The following is a 24,218-nucleotide window of genomic DNA, read 5'->3' on the forward strand; positions in this document are numbered from 1 at the left end:
ATTCTGGCAACTGTGCTTCAGTGGCTGCGACCAAAAAAATGCATATTTTCTGCATTTATATGGCATAATTTTTCTGGCCTCTGTGCTTCAGTGGCTGCAACCAAAAAAATTTATATTTTCAGCATTTATATGGCATAATTTTTCTGGCAACTGTGCTTCAGTGGCTGCGTCCAAAAAAACTGGGCAAACAATGTCTACAAGGTCAACGTATGGCGAAAAATTACTATTTTCAGCATTTATATGGCATATTTTTTCTGGCAACTGTGCTTCAGTGGCTGCGTCCAAAAAAACTGGGCAAACAATGCCTACAAGGTCAACGTATGGCAGTTGTTTAAAGAGAACAGTAGATTACTAGCCAGCAAAGCTACCTAAGCTAAAATGTCCCTCAAATCCCTGCAGACTTCTGTCCCTCCAATACAGAGCAGTATCAAGCAGATTACTAGCCAGCAAGCTTACTATCATCTGTCCCTGAAATCACTAACAGCTCTCCCCCTACACTATCTCTTCCAAGCACACACAGGCAGATTTTTCAGATACATTTTTGCCCTTGATCCCCCTCTGGCATGCCACTGTCCAGGTCGTTGCACCCTTTAAACAACTTTAAAATCATTTTTCTGGCCAGAAATGTCTTTTCTAGATGTTAAAGTTCGCCTTCCCATTGAAGTCTATGGGGTTCGCGAACCGTTCGCGAACCGCTCGCATTTTTGCGCAAGTTCGCGAATATGTTCGCGAACTTTTTTTCCGACGTTCGCTACATCCCTAATCTCCCTCTGATCTTGTTAAATCTATATATAATTATAACATTATGATTCTCTCTGAGAGCTGGAGAGTTCAGCAGTTTAAACTTGTTCATCTGGGCTATGGGAAAATGAATGCAAAAGATGAGTCCTCCAGATCTTATTCTTATTGCCCTAAATGTGAAGAACACAATGTCAGTTTATTCCATTATCTCTGGTCCTGTCCTAAGTTAAGTATTATTTGGAGTGAAGTCTCGAGATTTTTGAATTCTAAGTTGAAAACTAATTTTACGTTATCCCCTAGTTTTGCTTTATTGCATGTTGATGACAATAAGCTCTTCTTAAAACCTAGTCTTGATCCAATATCCCAAGGAACTAAGAAATTGGTTGGTTTATTTATGGCTGCTTCCAAGAAAGCCTTGTTCAACCATTAATTAAAGAATGATTCTCCTCTTATAGCAGATACCATTTCACTACTTAATCAACTGAGCTGGCAGGAAGCTATTAAGGCTAAAACTGATGACACCAAGTCGAAGCAATCCTTTAAAAATACTTGGTCACTCTATTTTGAGACATTTGACTCCAAAAACAAAGATCAAATCTATAAGTTCCTCCATATTTAATTTTATTTCATTCTGAGCAAATTTATGGAAACAATGGTCTTTTTCATTCTAGTTTCATCTATGTCCACTGGGTGTATATATGTCTGCGTATATGTGTATGTATATGTGTGTGTGTATATATATATATATATATATATATGCATATTAGTTTACAGTCTGCAGTCACAGTTTGATTTATTTGTTAAATGATTGCCTTTGATATGTCCCTATTTATTGAGGACTTGTCTGATTTTTCTGACATTTGCCATATATGTCTTCATGACTGCATCTTAACAGGCTGCGTTTTGATTCTGCTTGTTTTATGGTAAAACTTCAATTAAAATGTTTGAAAACCCTAAAAAAAAAAAAGGATATTTTTTTTCTATGTACCTTGTCTGGGGCCGGTGAGAAATGCATAAAGCCTGCACACGGCACATATTCTCATGAGTCTCGTTCATTACTACCAGCAAAGTCTGAAAATTGTCACTATGTAATGAAGGCAAGCTCATGAATTTCTTATAAGGAAGGGTCAAAGAGGGAAAAACAACTTATTATTGGTGGTGTCAAGACCTATATTCTTTCCCCTCACTCAAGGCTTTCCATCACTCTATCCTTATTATCAGTCTCCTTATTGTTCTCTGTATCTGCTGTAAAACTATGAAGAAGTGTGGGGGTGAGTTACATGGACATCCCATTTGCTGTGTAGTGACTGTTATTTTCTCCACACACACCAGTATACAAAGAAAACCTTTTTGCTTCGATTTAGTCTTCCATTAAAAATCTGAAGACTCCTTGATGGGGGGAGCAATCCAATAAGACTGTGTAACAAAATTAGTAAAATCGGAAATAATGTTTGTTCTGTGATTTGAGAAAATTGCAGCAAAGCAAAGTCGAAAGACTTTTTTTCCTGAAATCAAATTTTAGAGATTATTTGAAAAAAACAAGGTAGCAACTAAAACCTGGTGATTTTCTATACGTGTGAATATGAAGATATGTTTGCAACTTTTTTATACAATTAGATATTTATATTTTTCATATAAAATTTTTTTTCAAATCAATGGAAGAGTTAATGTGATTAAGGTTTTCTGATCTGAGAAAATAACAGCCAAAAAAAATGCTCCATTTTAATGAAAATATCTGGAAAATAAAACTGGTTCTATAGAAGTCAATAAGGAGGTGTATTTTTGAGATTCAATATATTTTATTGTATTTTTTTTTAAAACATTTTTGTGAAACTGAATTGAAGAATGTGATTTTAATTTTTTCGTTAAAACTAACATTTTCAAGGTTCATCCATAGGAAAATCTCAAAAGTTTGAGTGAAAAAAGGTTTGCAAGAAAAACCTGGCAAAACTATATAAAAATCAGTATGGATGTGTTATTTTTCTGAAACTCTTTCCATAAATTAACTTATAATGGGTATTTTATCAGTAAATCAGAACTTGTGTAATTCTGCCTTTTTTAATCCTATACATATAGTTATCATATGTTTTTGTACTGCATGTGCCCATTTGCCCCTTTTAATGTCTCGGCATTCTGACATCATAGAATGACATCACAGAAATTGTATTTGATAATGAAATTTACGTTTCTGACCTCCCTCCACACCCCTCCTGCATGCACACATGCAAAAAAATCCCAGAAAAATCCCAGAAAAATAATGCTTTCCTATAAATGAAACTTTTTTTATTCTTATATTTGAGTAGCAAATTAATAACTGCCCATCTTCAGATTTTAGTGTACCCAGAAATCATTTCAGGGGTGTAACAACAAGTATATCCCTCATAAGCACAAGCCCATTGTGATTTCATAGCTGCTTAGTTAGATACCTGCAATAAATTCTCGGCAGTAATCTTAAACTGCCAAAGCGTTAAATCATCTCATTTCCCAATCTTCTGGCTCTCCTATCCCAGCTGTTCCTCTGTCTCTTCTCATTTATCCTCTTCTATTTCCAGGTAATATCTTCTGTTTGTAGCGAATAAACAAGGACACGCACAAGAGACAGAATCATAAAGGAGCAGTGTATTAGAAAATTGGCCAGAAATCGAATTATTAAACAACAGCTGGCAAGCGGGAAATTGGCTAAAGTGACCAAAGTTAGATTCTTTTGTTGCCCCTAGTTGGCCAGTGCAACTCCATCTTTAATCACCTGTTCCATTGTGACAGTCTCTAATTCCCAGGAACTGCCAATTATTTTTAACACTCCAAGAGACTTTTATCAATGGAAATGTTCTTTATTTTTGGGGTTTTAGGCACCCTACAGTGAGGCTAAATGCTAGCCTTCTGGCCCAGCACATGGTGCCTTTTCTATAAAAATCTTACTATACCATAGTACTTTCTTCCTCAGAATGAGGACTGCATATTTTTGACTGTTTGTTCATGCTAGAACATGTAGAACTTGTATTTGCTGCACTGCTGGTAGTAAAGTCTGATCTAAGTGTGCACCAACTATTTGGTTGTAGGTTTTAAAGAAAAAGTAAAGGAAGAATCATTGGAGTGTTATTCACCACCCAGAGAATCTAATCACTTTCTTCTGCCCCTGAGATGGCACCTCTCTTCTTCAAAAGTGCAACAGCCTTGGCCAAGAGTAGAGGAGCGCCAACTGTGGGTGGAAGTAAGCATCTAGAAACATTTAGGGTGTTGTACTTAACTTGGCACCCTCAATGATTCTACTTTTCCTTGTCCTTTAAATCAGTTATACAATAATAATAAATACAAACCTTGAATTCAGGCTCAGGCACAATAGAGCAAGCAATTAAAGAATTACAATGTACCGTATATATGTATTAACATATGCATAATTCATAAATGATTTCTCCTGCACTTATTTTTGTTTAAGGTCTTGGGTCATTTCAATTTCCTCTGATCTTATCATCAGTCCTAATGAGTGACTGGGAAATGCTAGCACATTTAATTAATCATGCCCTTCATTTATAGGCTCACATTGAAGAGCTAGAAGAGGAGCTGGAGGCAGAAAGGAATATAAGAGCCAAGGTAGGAATGTGATAAATCTTTTATATACCGAAATAATACTGTGATCTGAATATTTATTATTCAAATGCAAAATTTTTCCAAAAATGAATGTATGTTATATGGACAATGGGTGATCTGAATGTACAAACAGAATATAACCCCTCTCTATATTTGTACTTATAAATGTGAGGTGCGAACTACCATATTGGTCCCGGGTTGTTACTCCTCATAGACCACAGAAAATATCTTATAACTGAGAAAATTATAAAGACAGTCTCCTTAATAAAGTGATGCTGCTGACTATCCCTTTTCAGCATAATTGTGACTACACACACCATAAAGGCCCAGTACTCCAAAAAAAAAAAAACACTTCTGATTCATTGTGTAAGTACTTCATATTGCCCCTGACAAACAATATCCCTGTCAGAGACAGCCAGGAGTTATTAAAGAACTTCCCTGATAACCTTGTACCATTCAGATAGCTGAGAACTTGTTGCAGAACAGCTTCCTTAGCACTGAGGCAATCTACTATTCCCCAATAAACCCATTGTTTAATACCCTGAGCATATGTGGTAAGACATAGTTTTGCCTCATTCGGGCTTCCTTCACCCTATCACCCTCTAACCATCCCTTGATAAAAGACCATGCCCAGGACCTTATACAACATTTCCGTAGGGTATTCGTTCTTTGGGTCAAGTTCCCAAAATTTAATTTTTGAGAACATGACACAAAAAAAACTGGACAGGCCATCCGCAAACCACCATGTTTATCTTTGTAGGAACTTCATCCTACTTTTTACTGGGTTTAGCCTACTCCTAAAGAGCATCTGTAAGAATAGGTCAAAGACTTGAACATAGAAAGAGTCTGGTAAATGGAACACACAGAACATAAACAAAAACAACAGGATTAAAAATGCCTTAATAAATTAATCCTCCATCCTTTCCAATGCTGAACTGTTGTCTTTTAAATATCCAGCTTTGCTTCATAATTTAGCCAGGCATTATCACCCTTCCAAAATTTCAGCCCAAGAATCTCTTAGCACAAAGCTGGGCTCATCTTCCACAAAGCTTCCGACTTCTGGATCCTAGCCATCCCCTGGTATTATTGCCACAGCTTTCTCTGTAGGGGGCATTTTGTTTCCAATTTCTCAACAAAAAACAAAACAGAAAAGAATAGACTAAAAGCCTCAAAAACAGACTGAAAACGACTCCTCTAGAACCAAAATGGCCTAAGAAAGTCACAAAAGCTAAAGCTCTCAAAAACATCTCCTTGGAGTATGAAGGCACATATAAATACATATAAATAAGTGAGGTGTAATTTTTTACCTTAGTAACCCCCTAAGTTTGCCTATACAGAGAGATATCATAAGACTGTATAACTCCCCCCTGTACTAAGCACAGTTTGACAGGAAAGTAGAAGTGGCCCTTTAATGCCCAGGCTGTATGACCTCTGTAAATCTCCCAGCTCTGACAGAACATTGGCTTCCTTCTGCAGGCAAAACTAAAGTTGTGAACATTCGCAGTTGACATTAACTCAGTTATACTCAGGCAATAAAACTTTACAGGCACAAGTTACAGAAAACAGAATAAAGGCCAACATGAGCTCACTGTAGAACAGGTTTCTAGAAAAGCCTGGATGTCAAATCTCTATAATCATGTTGTTATTGGGGGGGAGGTGTAATCAAATTACAAATATTATATCTGGATGGTTTCCACAATCCAACACTGTTTCTATATGCACAAAGGATTACAACAAAAAAATGACTTCATTTGCCCCATTACATTATTTCCATGGAAAAGAAAATAATAAAACTGAATGGATATTTTTGGGCATAATATAACTGAATATGAAAGTGTCTTTATTCGACACAAACACAGTAGGGTCATACAATCTCCCCATGATCAGAATTTAACCACAGTGCAATGTTAACCAAGGTATCATTGTCTAGGACGTACAGTATGTCTAAAATCTAACGTCAGGGCCATGCTGTAAGAAAAAACATCATGAAACAAGGGGCCCCATGTTTAGTAGGTCCCGACCATCTAGGGGGCAGTTAATAATCAATTGGTCCCTAAGCCCCTGGGTGGAGAGCCCTAATCCACTCCTATAATGCCTTATCCTATACCCACTATCTAGTGATGTGCGCACCCGCCCGATATCTGCCCTCCCTCCACCCGCCCGCGCCCACCCGCGCCCGACTTCCTTTTGTAGACCTGCGCCGCCCCACCAACCGATGACATCACAAAAGGGGGCGGGGCGAGCAGGCGCGCGTCTATAAAAGTGGAACCTGGAAGCCGACATTGTAAGGTCACGGACGGGGAGAGCAGGCCCGCGACCTGGAAAGAGGGGTCAAGGTTGGCCCGAACCACCCTGCAGGTATCAGGCCAGCCTGCATATCAATATCCAGCCAAGTCCCCCCCTAAATCACCCATAATCCCTGCCCCCTTTGCACCCCCAAATTGCACTTACACCTTAGTGCTCCCTCTACCATGGGGCCCCTGACTGCTGTACCGCCCTGTATTTCACATATGCCCATTTTGGTCCCAATCCAATGTATCATATTAGGAGAAAAAATCTTGACCAGAAGAGTGTGTTCTAAATCAGTTGTAGGCCTAGTGTCTCTTTCTCAACCCCCTCATGTAATTTGGTCTCTATCCTTATATCATAGTGGTTACATAGTTGGGGCACACTTATGGGGTGCCGTTTGTCCCAAATACATTCTGTATACAAAACTATCCCTAATACACAGAATGAATGTCTCTCATGTTATATAAGTATTTGTGACCATACACAGAGAAAACAAATATACAAAAGACTTATTTCTATTAAAGAATGAAAACAAAATCTGGTTAGTGCACAAAAGGATGTCATTATATCACAAACTCCATTCTGTACAGTTTAACAAGCAATCTGTCGCACAAATGTATAACCTCCATGTAACGGACGCACTTATGTGCAAAGTTACTTACAGAATGAATTATGTAAAAACAAAGTTGGACATAATATATAATAGTGTAACTAACTAGTGCTTGTCAAGCTAGATTTGACTGACAAAATAGATATCTGCGACAGAAAGCAAGATTTTATAGCACAGGATTCATTCTTTCCACAAAATGACAGTTTTGTTTCACAAAACAGATAAAATAACCATTCTGTGAAGCAACACTGTCAGTCACATTCCTGAACCAATAAGAACAAAGCTTATTGCCATATACAAACAAGATGAGAAGTGGCCAGCTCTGCTCCACATGGCTAAGGCAAAGTATCTGACCTGCTATAGAGGGCGCCCTCTAATGTCCCCTGTGCTGCATAGTAATAAACATGAACAAACCTTTCCTAAAAGAGCTGCTGTTAAACAGCACCGGTTCATAAATGGAAGTTTTTACAAATGGCCGAGAAATATAATGCTGCACTTATAATGATTGTAGAGAAAGAAAAGTATGCAAAACATAAATATGATCATTTTAGGTGATATGGCTTTTCTTATTGTAGTAACCTGCTTGTGTGGCCATTTTGGTTAAGGGCATTCCTGCTGTTTTGCCATTATCTTATGACTCACTCCTGTTCCTCTTCCTGTCTAAGCTGAGAGCAATAATGGGACAGGCCACACCCACCTGCAATGTTGTATTAAATGTACCAGAAGTTACTGTGCTTGTCTGGCTGCTTTGCCTGACTCTCAGAGACATTTAAGGTGCCCATACATGGAGAGATCCGCTCGTTTGGCGATGTCGCCAAATGAGCGGATCTCCCTCCGATATGCCCAACTTGAGGTGGGCAATATTGTGCTGATCCGATCGTGGGCCCTAGGGCCCAATGATCGGATCCTAGCGAACGCAAACGGGATCGCGGGATCGCGCAAATCGGATCGCGGGACCGCATCAACGAACAGATGCGGCCACGATCCGAAAGGATTTTTAATCCCATCCGATAGAGATCTGGCTGACTTTCGGCCAGATCTCGATCGGGGAAGCCCGTCGGGGGCCCCCATACATGGGCCAATAAGCTGCCGACTCGTTCTGTCGGCAGCTTTTATCGGCCCGTGTATGGCCACCTTTATACGTTTTGTATATGATAGTTAGACTCCAATGTCTCCTCCTAGCTGTAATCTTGCACCAGTTAGCTTGTAGTAGTCTAGCTATAGTTCAACTACTACATAATAGCTTTAGCCAGAGACTTGGGACTGATCATGTGCACATACCTCCCAACTGTCCCTTTTTCAGAGGGACAGTCCCTCTTTTGACAGCTCAACCTCATTTGTACTGAAAATAGGGTTGCCACCTGGCCGGTATTTTACCGGCCTAGCCGGTAAAATACCTGCCAAGGCCGGGGCCTGTATTACAAATTTACCGGCAATGTAGCTGCCGGTAAATGTGTAACACGATCAAAAGGAGCCCTCGGCCTGCCCCCAATCTCCTGCAACTTACCTTTTTTTGCCTCTTCTAGCGTCCGCGGGTCTCCGTCGCGTGGCCACGCCCCTTTTGACATCACGCCCTGCCCCTTTTGACGTCACACCCGCCCCTTTTGAGGCCCCGCCCCCAGCAGCCGGTAAATTTTTTATAAAAGGTGGCAACCCTAACTGGAAAGTCCCTCTTTTCTCTGCACTGAACAGCCAGAAAAAGAAACAAAGTTTCTAACTTAATTGGCTTTTGGCAGAGAGGCCAGTACAGCTAACAGGTGCAACTAAGATGCTTTATAACAATTTTGAGATAAGAAAATAAGTAATTAACAGTTTAGATAAGGAGAAATATTTTCACATTTTTATAACCTGCCAAACTTTGTAAAATAAACATGGTAATTAGGGGATGCGGCCATAAAATGGGTGTGGTCAAAAAAATTGCTGCACTACATGCAAAAAATTTTTTTGTCTTTCTTTTTATTTCCAAAATGCAAGATTACAACTAGGAGGAGACATTGGAGTCTAACTATCATATACAAAACTTATAACTGACTCTGAGAGTCATGCAAAGCAGCCAGACAAGCACAGTAACTTCTGGTACATTTAATACAACATTGCAGGTGGGTGTGGCCTGTCCCATTATTGCTCTCAGCTTAGACAGGAAGAGGAACAGGAGTGAGTCTAAGACAATGGCAAAACAGCAGGAATGCCCTTAACCAAAATGGCCACACAAGCAGGTTACTATAATAAGAATAGCTATTTCACCTAAAATGATCATATTTATGTTTTGCATACTTTTCTTTCTCTACAATTATTATAAGTGCAGCATTATATTTCTCAGCCATTTGTAAAAACTTGCATTTATGAATCTGTAGTGTTTAACAGCAGCTCTTTTAGGAAAGGTTTGTTCATGTTTATTACTATGCAGCACAGGGGACATTAGAGGGCGCCCTCTATAGCAGGTCAGATACTTTGCCTTAGCCATGTGGAGCAGAGCTGGCCACTTCTCATCTTGTTTGTATATGGCAATAAGCTTTGTTCTTATTGGTTCAGGAATGTGACTGACAGTGTTGCTTCACAGAATGGTTATTTTATCTGTTTTGTGAAACAAAACTGTCATTTTGTGGAAAGAATGAATCCTGTGCTATAAAATCTTGCTTTCTGTCGCAGATATCTATTTTGTCATTCAAATCTAGCTTGACAAGCACTAGTTAGTTACACTATTATATATTATGTCCAACTTTGTTTTTACATAATTCATTCTGTAAGTAACTTTGCACATAAGTGTGTCCGTTACATGGAGGTTATACATTTGTGAGACAGATTGCTTGTTAAAATGTACAGAATGGAGTTTGTGATATAATGACATCCTTTTGTGCACTAACCAGATTTTGTTTTCATTCTTTAATAGAAATAAGTCTTTTGTATATTTGTTTTCTCTGTGTATGGTCACAAATACTTATATAACATGAGAGACATTCATTCTGTGTATTAGGGATAGTTTTGTATACAGAATGTATTTGGGACAAACGGCACCCCATACACACTAGCCTCACCCATGAACCTGTCCAAGCTTAATCGGTATAAAACGCTTCTGCATATATGGTGGTTGGATCTGCATAACTACCGATAGCAGCGTTTTGTTTTATGGATACTATTAAGGGGCATGGAAACAGTCATTATGACCCATCCAATAAAAACAATCCACATATGACCATAAAACAGAGGGAAAGAATGTGAGAAATGAGATCATCTGTAAGGGAATCAGCAGCCAAATACATCTCCCTAGATGGGGATTCCCAAACTGCTACTGATTCTAAAAGTTGAAATATGCAATGGGAAGGAACGAGAGGGAAGCTTAGCTGAAATGGAAGTGATGAGCAAATTAGTTCACTGAGCTAATGATATCAGTTTACTTTCAGTTTAACAGACATATCAGCTGACCATGTTTACTGTGCGGGGTCCCCTGCTGGTCGCTGTAAACAGAGTCGGACTGGACCGGCGGGACACCAGGAAAAAAACTGTGTTTCCCCCGACCCTCATGGGCCCCCGTCGGGCCAGACCCGCTCCCCAATCTAGTTTAACTTAAACAAAAATATGTGCGGTGCGCTGGATTTCACACTTGTGCCTGTCATCTGATGTGCCTGTTGGACCCTGACTGTAAAGGCAATATAATATTAAAAGGGTCTAGTGATGTGTGGGTTCACACATTTCCAGGGGCATTTCTGTATTTTTATCAGGCGTAAGTTCCCTACAAGTTACCAGGGGCAGTAAAAAAACACTCCTTTAGAGACGTATTTCCGGGTTATAAAACCAGTGTTGTGGCTCTGCTCAGACCCCCACCTGCAAAGAAAAGGTAAGTGCGGAGGGCAAAACATCATTAGGCTTTAGCGATAGGTTCGCCCCAGCAAACTGCCAACCTGCACTGACCCAGTTTGATGAATGCTAACCAACCAGTAATCCGATCTTGATGCTTCAACAAGCTTTTCAAACCTGCACCCGATGTACCTCCAGTGACATCACAGATGGGTGGCGCAAAGTGATTGTGTGTGTGATTGGACCTGAACAGGGAAGGTAATCATCAATGTAGTGGTCTGCAATCAATACTGAGGATAATTTTCCAGCCTGAACCTACTTAACCCATGGGCTGGCCCAGGCACCAGTCTTGGTGGTATCTGAAAAGCAAGTAAACAATGGAGTTTATATACACCTTCAAGAAGGCATGCAAACATCATCTCTACATATGTTCGCCAGACAAAGAGACAATGAAGAATGGGCATACAGCAGCCTTCGGGGTCATCTTGATTTAAACATTTTGTGCTGAGGGTTCTTTTAAAGCAGCTCTAGAGAAAATTGCATAACACTCTATACTGTATCGAGAATACTACTCTGCCAGAAAGGGAACCATGATTAAATGCTTATGGCTGTTAGGAACTCATTTACCCCAACCAGACTGAGTGTATATATATATATATATAAGGCCATGGGGAATACAGTGTTTCAGATAGTCAACTCAAAATGTGCCTATGGAAAATATCCAGGGGTCAATATAACTTCCATGGAAAAAAGGCTTTCATTACTCTCAATATCTACCCAACATTGCCAAGAAAGTCACTCAGTTAAAGATCACCGTATTATCCAACTAAATCTATAGAAGAGTGAGAAATATTTACCCTTTATTGCTCCAGGAATAGTGATGAGATCTGTCCAGTTTCTCTTCGCTGAAAAATTAGAAAAACTGCTGGAACAAGCATTAGTATGAGTAAATTGCCATTTTTTTGTGGCTACCAAAAAAAAGTTTTCCTTACTTTCAAGTCTTGACAGATCTGTCAGGGGAAGGCAAAAGCACATGCATTTTTGTTCAGTATACTGTTACACACATGTCCTACATTGTTCGAGAACCTCCTATCCACTATACTACAACTGCTTTTTCAGTAGAAAAAAAGTCCCATGTTGTCAATTTCTTAAAAAATTTCTGTGATTTTTTTTATCTTTTTTACCTTTCCTCTGTTCCACTGCTACTACTACAGTATGTTGCTATTTAAGTAAAAAGTACCATATATAGTTTATATATTACTACTAGTAGTGATGGGTGAATTTGCGCCATTTCGCTTCGCCAGAAAATTTGTGAATTTCCCGCGAAATTCACGAAACGGTGAAAAATTCGCGAAACATCGCTGGCGTCTCGTTTTTGAAATTTGTTTTTGACGCCGGTGAATTTTCGTGAGCGTTTTGCGAATTTATTCGCTGGCGGCGAATCACGCAAATTCGCCGCAAATTCGCGCCTGGCGAATAAATTCGCCCATCACTAACTACTAGCCTACAAACACATGCATAACTAATTATAAATCTGACAACCAAAAGATAGTATCTGGGTGCTTTGTATGCAATTTTCAACGCAGGTTCACCACTATCCAGGAAGCATCACCTTCTGCTTGTGTAATATTTCAGATTTAAACTTATTTGCCCTAATCCATTCTCTACATGACAAAAATATGAATGCACTAATAATTTGTTTTCAGAAATGCGAATTTGCTCTCATTTTCCAATTGACCTTGCAGTTGATAATATATAAGTGTAATGTGACTGTGACGTTAGGTGTCCCAAACCCAGAACAAACCCAAGGTCATTGCTCACTGTTCTGCCTTTAGCAACTGCCTTTCACTTCAGAGGAGAGATCTGCTACTCGGATGCCACCAGGTCTTAGGGGCAGATTTACTAAGCTTGAGTGATGGTTTGAATTTCAAAGTAAATTTTTGGGTACTTCGACCATCGAATAGGCTATATTCGACCATTCGACTTTGATTAGAACGATTCAAAGTAAAAATCGTTTGACTATTCGACCATTCGATAATCGAAGTACTGTCTCTTCAAAAAAACTTCGACTTCATACTTCGCCAAATTACAGCTACCGAAGTGCAATGTTAGCCTATGGGGACCTTCCAGAGCACTTTTCTAAGTTTATTTTGATCGATTAAAAATCCTTCGATCGATCGCTAAAAATCGTACAAATCGTTCGATTCGAGCAATTTAATCGGTCCATTGAATGATTTCTATTCGAATACCGTAAAAATCCCTCGACTTCGATATTCAAAGTCGAGGGATTTCAATTCGAGCATCGAATTCTGCCCCCAAGTGTGAGAGAACCAAGGAGAGAGTTCTGGGCGAGCAAGGGAACCTTACGTGAAACAGGAACGGAGATTAGAAGCATGGTCACAAGACAGGCAGTGTCAGAACCAAAATCAGGCAGTGCAATACCAAATCAAGGGACAAATCATAGTCGGGTCACAGGCAGGGTCAGAATGTGTTTTAGTACAGAATCCAGAGACAAAACGTAGTCAATGTCACAAGCCAGGTCAGAATACCAAAGTAGCGGGTTCAAGACAGGATCCGAGAGAATAGTCAAGGTACAGGCTAGGGTCAGGACTGGCAGCAGACAAGGCAGGAACAGGGACAGGCAGGGTCAAACACAGAAGATACACACTAGAAACACACCCAGGAAATAGAGCTACATTGGGCAATGAGTAACTGCCCAAGGCCCAAGGCCCCTATAAATTTTCGAATTTCGTGCCCAGACGCAATGACGTTATGATGCTGGTGTGCAGCAAACCTGGAAGCGAGTGTGTAAAAGGAACAGTGCACATGAGCGAGCCGTACTTAAGGCATTCCGCGCAAGTGGCGCGGTGGGCGTCCCCACCACCCGCTAGACCACCAGGGACAGGTACATTCCTTACAGTGACCCTGAATAATATAAAGAGAATATTGTGACAGTGTTGCTGATATAGTAACTTTCTATCATTCACAGAGACCATTAGTGAAGTCTTCTGATGCCCTCCTTGGGAAGAACAAAGCAGTTCTGCTCCCCTAGGGATAGGACCTGAGGGCCAGTTAGGATGAAATGTGAGGTGAATGCCTATTAGTTATCCTTGGTTCTCCTGGAAGCCTTGTTTGAGGGTCAGGTAGGTTAAGATTAAGGTAAACACTTATTAGCTAGACAAATGGGTTAATGTTCTCCTATTGCTGTGAGCTTGCCCTGATCACAGCTAGACCTCAAAAGGGGGCTTGAACCGACACACTTATTTATGGAGGCATATAATATCACCTATTGAATCAGTTTTTAACTCAGACCTGTATCAGAAATAGGGATGTCGCGGACTGTTCGCCCGCGAACTAGTTCGCGCGAACATCGGGTGTTCGCGTCCGCCGAATGTTCGCGAACGTCGCGCGACGTTCGCCAATTTGGGTTCGCCTTAGCTGGCGCTTATTTTTGACCTCTCACCCCAGACCAGCAGATACATGGCAGCCAATCAGGAAGCTCTCCCTCCTGGACCACCCCCACACCCCCTGGACCACTCCCCTTCCATATATAAACTGAAGCCCTGCAGCGTTTTTTCATTCTGCCTGTGTGTGCTTGGAAGAGCTAGTGTAGGGAGAGAGCTGTTAGTGATTTGAGGGACAGTTGATAGTAACTTTGCTGGCTAGTAATCTACTTGATACTGCTCTGTATTGTAGGGACAGAACTCTGCAGGGATTTGAGGGACATTTTAGGTTAGGTAGCTTTGCTGGCTAGTAATCTACCTTCTACTGCAGTGCTCTGTATGTAGCTGCTGTGGGCACTGCTGCTGATCTCTCATCTGCTGACTGCTGCCTGTAACCCAATAGTCCTTGTAAGGACTGCTTTTATTTTCTTTTTTGTTTTTTTACTTTGCTACTATAAGAGCCCAGTGCTATTAGTCTAGCTGTGTTGGGGAGTGGGACTGGTGTGCTGCTCCTAGTAGTTCAGCACCAACCAAAGTAATTTTTTTTTTTAATATATATATATATTTTTTTATTTTACATATCTCACTGTTCTTTAACGTGTCCAGTGCTGTTTGCTGTTCTTCATAGTAGTGCACCAATAGTAGTGCACTTGCAGGCATTATTTGCCCAGTGTGTTCTTCAAACAACTGCCACCTAGCTGTGTGAGCTTGTTCACATTCTGTCTAAATATCAATAATAATACCGTCTCCAGAAACACCACCTGAGTGACGTTTTTCAAGCAGCAATAATATATTCCGTATCCACTGCTGTAGTGTATACGTTGACCTTGCAGGCATTGTTTCAATTTGTTTGCCCAGTGTGTTCTTCATTTTCAAACAACGGCCACCTAGCTGTGTGAGCTTGTTCACATTCTGTCTAAATATCAATAATAATACCGTCTCCAGAAACACCACTTGAGTGACGTTTTTCAAGCAGCAATAATATATTCCGTATCCACTGCTGTAGTGCATACGTTGACCTTGCAGGCATTGTTTGCCCAGTGTGTTCTTCAAACAACTGCCACCTAGCTGTGTGAGCTTGTTCACATTCTGTCTAAATATCAATAATAATACCGTCTCCAGAAACACCACCTGAGTGACGTTTTTCAAGCAGCAATAATATATTCCGTATCCACTGCTGTAGTGTATACGTTGACCTTGCAGGCATTGTTTCAATTTGTTTGCCCAGTGTGTTCTTCATTTTCAAACAACTGCCAGCTAGCTGTGTGAGCTTGTTCACATTCTGTCTAAATATCAATAATAATACCGTCTCCAGAAACACCACCTGAGTGACGTTTTTCAAGCAGCAATAATATATTCCGTATCCACTGCTGTAGTGTATACGTTGACCTTGCAGGCATTGTTTCAATTTGTTTGCCCAGTGTGTTCTTCATTTTCAAACAACGGCCACCTAGCTGTGTGAGCTTGTTCACATTCTGTCTAAATATCAATAATAATACCATCTCCAGAAACACCACCTGAGTGACATTTTTCAAGCAGCAATAATATATTCCGTATCCACTGCTGTAGTGTATACGTTGACCTTGCAGGCATTGTTTGCCCAGTGTGTTCTTCATTTTCAAACAACGGCCACCTAGCTGTGTGAGCTTTTTCACATTCCGTGTCCAGAAACATCACCTGAGTGACGTAGTGTGATTTCTGCCCTTTACAGCACAAAACGCAGCGCTGTGTCAACAATGTATTTTTCAGAAACATTTTTGCCCTTGATCCCCCTCTGGCATGCCACTGTCCAGGTCGTTGCACCCTTTAAACAACTTTAAAATCATTTTTCTGGCCAGAAATGTCTTTTCTATCTTTTAAAATTCGCCTTCCCATTGAAGTCTATGGGGTTTGCGACGTTCGCGAACCATTCGCATTTTTGTCTGGAAGTTCGCGAACATGTTCGCGAACATTTTTTCCGACGTTCGCTACATCCCTAATCAGAAAACAACATTTGTTATCTCAGGATCAATCATGCAAAATAACATTTCTTTTTCTATGTTTATATCTGTATACATTTATTATATTTACTTATGTTTATTTATATTGTATATTTATTATATTTTAATATATTTTTTTATTATGTATTATGTAATTTTTGTATAGGAGAAAAGAAGGAAAGTATCCCCGTCTTCTTAATCAGAAAAAATACAGAAAGTTATATATTATCACTGTGTGATTTGATTTCAGTTAAACCATTTGGTCTCGTGATCCAGTATCTATAGGTTCCACCCTTAATAATTAATCCCACATAGTGCTAGTGCTTAACCTCAATAAATTAGCATTAAATAGGGTAAAACTAAGACACAATTAATTTTCCTTTTAAATATTGTGTATTCTAACTCATAAACAATTCATTTAACATTAAGTAATGAATTACTATCAACCAGCTAAAACACCAATAAGGATGGTAAAGTACCACCAATTGTGATTAATTCACATATGAATTAATTAAAGTGCAATTATAAATATCTCTGATTCCAAGAGAAGGTAGGAAAAGGAAATTGGTAGAAGGGTGGAGAAGTCCCGTATTGTCTAGCTGATTGTTTTCCTAACTGCGGGACCCCCCCCCAAAGGTGCAGAAGTCAGTGCTTCTGGAACTGTGGTCTCCGTTCTATTTTAACTAGCTAGATTGAGAAGCTGTCTTGTCTAAAAAACAGACAAATTCCAGAGCACTTATAGTGAAAACAGTAAAACAAGAATGCAGATGAGGAATCTCCTATAATCTGGGCAGAGAGAAGCGCCAAGATCACTATAAAAAAGTTTTTTTGTAAAAAGAACCCCCCAAGGTTTTATCTAAAAATGGTATAAACCAGTGAAAATGGCAAGCCAACGCGCGTTTCACAAAATTGCTTTTTCAAGGCTGTGTGTACTGCTTGCCTATTATCAAATGTATTTATATGTGATACCTTTATTATATTTACTTACATTTCAATTTCATATTTCTTATACTTGTACTTATTTATGTTTACTTGTATATTTTTTCTATTTCTATTTTTCTATTTCTTATTTTTGTATGTCTTTATGTTTATTTAAATGTATTTATATTTGGAGCTATTTTTTTGTTTTCCTGCACGACCTTACTTCCCCTGTGCTGTGTATTTTTCAATCTTCATTAACTCTAATGGGATGCATCACTTTGGGAGGAAAAAAATGTTGTCTCAACCCCTTTGTTGTCCATGATTGACCAGCATATAAAAAAATACATTCATATTTAATTTCAAATCTTAAATCTAATAGTCCATTCTCCCTATCTCACCCCATTACAAAATTCAGATAGCACTGGCAGAACTGCATAGTACAATGTTGTACCAATGAATAGGCAATACAACCAAACTGGAATTATATTATATAAGTTATAATCTCATCTACATGTATGCAATCATTTCTACTTATATATACTTCTGCTTGCCTACTTGCAATTAAAACTGAATAGTATACATTAAAAATAAATAAAATACATGCACAAAATCTTAAATTGTAGCGCTTTTCAAGGCAAAAAAAAAAAAAGGCATTTGTAAGGCACATCCCAAACAATTGGGAATATCTAGATATTTGGCTCAGTAGAAACATGGACAATGTGCAGACCAGGCAATCAGAAATGTTCTGCCTTAAGCACTTATTAAAATAAAATGTTCCGTTCATGAACCTTCTATCTATAATCTTTCCTTTGTGCTAACAACATTGCTGTCTGATGGTCACACCATGGCTGGTAGTTACAGTCTCTACTTTAGACTTGTTGATGAGAATTTTATGGTGCCAGACGCAGCAGAAGGTAACATCACATGAGAGAAGGGACTATTGATTTGCTGTCAGATAATTCCTGATGAATAATGTTTTTACCCTAGCAGAAGCACTTTGGATTTTCATTTTCTTATGCACTTCCCAACAAAGCAGACAGGGCACCAACAGAATACATAATGCCAACATTATGAAATCCAAAAGAAATAGCAGGTGGGAAGATTTAAATGTATAGTACCTGTTTGATAGAAACCATGTAAAGTCAGATACATATGGGAATTGTAGTCTCCTCTGCCCCCAGCTGAGGCCCCCATAGACTTGTCTGTCTATAGACCAACCTGCACACGTAGGTTAATTAACCCTCGATATTCGACCGTCGAAGTAAAAATCCTTCGAAATCGAAGGATTTTGCGATATTCCTACGATCGAACGATTCGAAGGATTTTAATCCATCGATCGAAGGATATTCTTGGGAAGCCTATGGGGACCTTCCCCATAGGCTAACATTGGCCTCAGTAGGTTTTAGGTGGCGAACTAGGGGGTCGAAGAAATTATTAAAGAGACAGTACTTCGACTATCGAATGGTCGAATAGTCGAACGATTTTTAGTTCGAATCGTTCGATTCGAAGTCGAAGGTCGCAGTCGAAGGTCGAAGTAGCCCATTCGACCATTCGAAATTCGAACTTTTTTTCCTCAATTCCTTCACTCGAACTAAGTAAATGGGCCACTGTAGTATATTGGATTATCAGCCAACTGCAAGCGAAAGTTAACAGAGCAATGCATTATGGGATTGTGCCAATAACTCTATAAAACAGATTAGAAATTGCACTATATTAGCTTTCAACTCACAATGAACTCAACTTTATGGACAAGAAAGCGCAACATATTAAGATTTAAAAACACACTTCTTCAGATCTTTTGTTTTGTATTTTCAGTAGAATAAAGGGCACCACAGTTTGGGGCATCCTTGTTTCATTGCAGCATTTCATCTGAATACTTACTAAATTTAAAAATAAAGTTTTTTTGAGCTACATTCAGTTATAGTTCTTGATAAAAAAAACTCTTAAAGGAGAAGTAAACCCTAAAAATGAATATGGCTAGAAATTCCATATATTATACTGCACTTATTGCACCAGCCTAAAGTTTCAGCATCTCAATAGCAGCAATGATCCAGAACTTCAAACTTGTCATGGGGTCACCATCTTGGAAAGTGTCTGTGACACTCACATGCTCAGTGGGCTCTAAGCAGCTGTTGAGAAGCTAAGCTTAGTGGTCGTTGCAAATTATCAAGCAGAAAATGAGGTTGGCCTGTAATATAAGCTGATGCTACAGGTCTGATTATTAGATTCTCATGCTAATTGCACTGGTTTCTGTGCTGCCATGTAGTAATTATCTGTATTAATTACTAGTCAGCCTTATAGTGTGACATTTATATTCTATGTGTACTGTATATTGTGAGTGGGTCCCTAAGCTCAGTAAGTGACTGCAGCACAGAGCATGTGCAGTGAATCAGCAGAAAAGAAAATGGGGAGCTACTGGGGCATCTTTGGAGACACAGATCTTTACAGCTAAAGGGCTGTGGTTGCTTTGGGCTGGTTCAGAAGACCAAAACATAATGTATAACATTCCAACCCTTCTTCTTTAGTTAGGCTTTAGTTCTCCTTTAAACATTCTCTAGTTTAACACTATATTTAATTGCAAACAGTACAAAGAGAACATATCAGATGCTGAAACTAAATAATTGATAAAATATCTGCTAATTTTTAATTTGATGCCAGAAACACATTTCAAAAAATGTTTGGACAGGGCAGCAAAATTAAGGGAAAATTGTGTAATCCTAAAAATATACACCAGGTGGAACATGATCTCACCAATTGGCACCGGGTCAATAACATTATTGGGTACAAAAAGTATGGATTCCGGAGAGGTGGTATCTCTCAGTATTAAAGATGGGGACACAGTATAGGCAAATATGGGATGGCCGTGATCTTGGGGCCCTTAGATAGCACTGCATTAAAAGCAGACCCAATTCTGTAGTGGAAATCACTCCGTAGGCTAATAAACATGATCCAGAAGAACCACTGCTTCACTGAAGAAGCAGAAGCGGAAAACTGTCCTGTGGTCTCACAATTCTTTTTCGGAAATCATGGACAGTGCGTCCTCTGGGCTAAAGAGTAGAAGGACCATCCAATTTGTTATCAGCATTCACTTCAAAAGCCAGCATATGTGATAGTGTAGGGGCGCATCAGTGAATATGGCATTCAGGGGTGATTTTGTCAATTTTGGCCTTCATTTTGCCACCCCTCCCCACGGAACTCACCTTTCATCGCTGGAGGGGGTCGTGGGCGGTCCAGTCGCTAGTACAGAGAGCGCAAGAGCTGAATTTCCGGGTTGAAAAATGGAAATTCACCTCTTAGTTACTAGGAGCAGCATTTTTGCCACGCCTGGCAACCAGGGGGTGCTGCTGCCTGAGGCACTTTTGAAGCAACATACGGTGCCATCCAGATAACATCTTTTCAGGGAAGACTTGCTTATTTCAGGAAGAAAATGTCAAACTGCATTCTGCACATATTACACCAACATGGCTCCGTAGAAAAAGAGCTTGGGTACTAAACCGGCCCCTGCCTGCAGTCCTGATTTGTCACCCACTAAAAACATTTGGCACATTATGAAAGGAAAAATATGATAAAGGAGCCTTCAAAGCTAAAATCCTAAATCAGGCAAGAATGTGACAAAACTCCAGCCATTGGTCTCCTCAGTTCCCAAATGGTTTCAGATATAGTTGCTGGCATCAGATTCAGAAGTTTCAGCATTTGATGTGTTTTAATTGTACTATTTGCAACAAAATATCAGGTTTAAGCGAATTATACATCTTCCCATTCTCTTAATTTTCATACTGTGTTTTACACAATGTCCCAACTTTTTTTGGATATGGGGATTGCACTTTCAACTTGTATATGAAAACGTTGTTCTCACAACAGAACTGCTGAGTTATAATGACAGTTAATATAACTGAATATGCATGCCATCAAGCCCCATGCATTTCATTTTGAGAGTTTACAATAGCAGGAACGATATAAACAGCAGTTAAAGTTGTTTTATTCATCATTTACTTGGTCGGTTATGTCTTGTGTTTATCATTAACCAGAGAGAGGTATAAGCAATTTACAAAGAGCAGGAAACAATTATTTCTGCACAATGACATGAGAATAAACTGTTTCTCTGCTGAGTTAATCAGAGCAAAATCTACTTGACCCGGCACATTCCTCCTTTGCAAACCCATGGCAGCATTTGACTGATTTTAAAAGACAGACCATCCCAGATGATTGAACTCACGGAGGCAGGATCTTTTATGAAGCCTCAATTTCTCTAGGTCTCTGTTGTTACTGCACTTAAAGTGTTTAACAGGCAATAACTGGAAATGCCTATTTAGGTTAATGAACCTACCATTTCAGTGTACATGTTTCCTAAATATGCCTTTACTACTATAGCCTGTTGATATTGCAAACTTTATCCAGGCTTAAGCATTAAGAATAACTGACTCTATTACCATAGAATGCCAAACTACCTACTAATTTGTGCACAATTAGCGATAACTGTTCAGCTCTTGCTAAATACATTTACCTTACTAATATCATTTCAAATAGATTGAAAAGCAACGGTTGGACCTGTGCAATGAAGTCGATGATCTCCATGACAAGCTTGAAGAGCTTGGAGGATCTGCTGCATCTCAGGTATCCACAGTTTCTTTATAGACAACTCTTATACATCAGCATGAGGATGAAACAAAAAATATAATTCAATACATTGGGCACCATCATTGCCCAGCTAAAATAAATTGTATTGTTTTTTAACCTATTTTTGTGGAGTAGCTAATAAAGTTTCATGACAAAGCAATTGCATTTAATTCAATTATCAAACATAGAACAATAGGATGTTGTTGGTTTAGCTGATTTGAAGAACAGTTGCACCTGAAATCAATTACTAGAGAGGCATTGCCCCTGTTACTATAAGTAGAAGAGAAGTATCAATCTATACAGAATGAATGTGATCCAATGGGACCACATGATGACCTATTAAACTGTCCCTCAGAAGTTCTCAATATGGAACAATGATCACATAGAAAGGAGGTGTAATACTAGCTTGAGGTATACTGTACATGTAGACTATTGTCTGATACAGATACTATGAATTACAATAGGCCTTCGTACTATAGAAGTGCAAGGGCAAGGTCCTTAATGCTCATTAAAAATGGGGCATTTTATTTGTTGTTTGCTTTTTACCCTGTACATAATATATACACCCTCATGTCATCTATATGTCCTCTAAACTAATCAAACCATGGCTAATGTCTGCCAAAACCCACTCAGATAAATATAGTCCTGCTCCGTTTATTCCCATCAGTCTAGTATATATTATTCAGAGGAAGAAAGGAGTTTATAATCCTATAAACTAGCATTCTAATTTATTGAATTTCTTCTTTTTTTTTAACTAAATGTCATTTTAATACAATGTGGATCAATCTCCCATTACAATAACTGCCTGTCACTTTGCACAGGGAGTTCAGCAGTCATGACTAGTGTAAAAATCTACTACTCATTGGAGCAGTCGCACAGATATTGTGCTGTAGATTTATTACTCCCACCGCTCCATACTGTGTGTTAATAATTGATGATCCGCAGGAGAAACATTGATTTTCAGAGGAAAACAGTGAAAACACAAATGCAAGAAGGACAGGCATTTGTTATATGGAAAATAAATATGATTATACCTGGCCCTTGCATCAACAAAAGAATAAAGTGTTATCTGATGTTTTAAGAAAAAATAAACAATTGCCATGTATCCATTGTACGCAGCAGTCCTGCCCTGCTTTATGACTGAGACTATTTTGACACAGACCTATCAGAAACCTAGTGTTGTATAACTGTAGCCTATCAGAAATTGAACATCTTTCAACCAGTTAGGTGAGCAAAATGGTGTTGTTAAAATGATGACATAATAGAATTTTGGTTGGATAGCAAACAGTAAAGATGAAAAGCAAAATCCAGCCATTCACTAAATAGTTCTATTACCAGGTTGAGATTAACAAAAAACGTGAAGCTGAACTTGCACACTTACGGCAAGAACTGGAAGAAGCGTTGCTCCAATCAGAAGCTACGACTTCAGCACTACGGAAAAAACATGCCGCGTCATTGGTCGAAGCAACGGAACAACACGAAAGCATGCAAAGAGTGCGGATGAAGCTGGAAAAAGAGAAACAGAATTTGAAAGGGGAAATTGAAGAACTTGCAGTAACAAATGAGAACCTTCAGAAGGCAAAGGTACAGTATATTTTTATGCGGCTGGTGGAATTTACTCTCTCTCTCTCTCTCTCTCTCTCTCTCTCTCTCTCTCTCTCTCTCTCTCTCTCTCTCTCTCTCTCTCTCTCTCTCTCTCTCTCTCTCTCTCTCTCTCTCTCTCTCTCTATATATATATATATATAATTATTCCAATATATGTGATCATAATGAGGAGTCATGTAATGCCATTAGTAAATGCAAATGGTGTGCATTATAGGGGTTATTTACTAAACCTCAAATTTATCTGTCTGACTCTGGGCTTTTTGGGGCAAAAACTAAAATTTTTCGTGAAAAAAACTTTTTCAAGATTTATTATACCTTAAAGGGGAACTGTCACCCAAAAAAAATTATTCAAAATCCTATTTTATCACATTAGTCAAGCAAAAAGAACTTTAATTACACTGTATAAATTATTTGAATCTTGTTTCCTTCAGTCTGGGAATTCAAAATGATAGCAAGCAGGCAGCAGCCATTTTGTGGACACTGTTGTTTAGGAAAGCCTTGCATCATCTCAGAATCTTGTTTGTGCACCAGAATGATGTCGATTCCGATGCCCTGGCTACACAATTAAATGGTAAAGAGAACAGGGGAATGTAGGGAAAGTAGAGACATCTAGGAAGTGCTGAATGGAAA

General features: G+C 39.1%; 1 protein-coding gene across 3 annotated transcripts in view; it reads left to right on the forward strand.

Moving 5' to 3' along the window:
• The window catches only part of LOC108701192 (putative uncharacterized protein MYH16), a 95,931-nt gene that overhangs the window by 22,622 nt on the left and 49,091 nt on the right, over window positions 1-24,218 (forward strand). For all 3 annotated transcript variants that reach the window (XM_018235494.2, XM_018235492.2, XM_018235493.2), the window contains 3 exons: window positions 4,276-4,332; window positions 21,894-21,980; window positions 23,322-23,567. In XM_018235494.2, the coding sequence (XP_018090983.1) occupies window positions 4,276-4,332; window positions 21,894-21,980; window positions 23,322-23,567 (390 nt within the window). The remainder of the gene's footprint in view (window positions 1-4,275; window positions 4,333-21,893; window positions 21,981-23,321; window positions 23,568-24,218) is intronic.

Source organism: Xenopus laevis, chromosome 9_10L (assembly GCF_017654675.1).
Source record: "Xenopus laevis strain J_2021 chromosome 9_10L, Xenopus_laevis_v10.1, whole genome shotgun sequence".
In the NCBI taxonomy this organism is placed as follows: Eukaryota; Metazoa; Chordata; class Amphibia; order Anura; family Pipidae; genus Xenopus; species Xenopus laevis.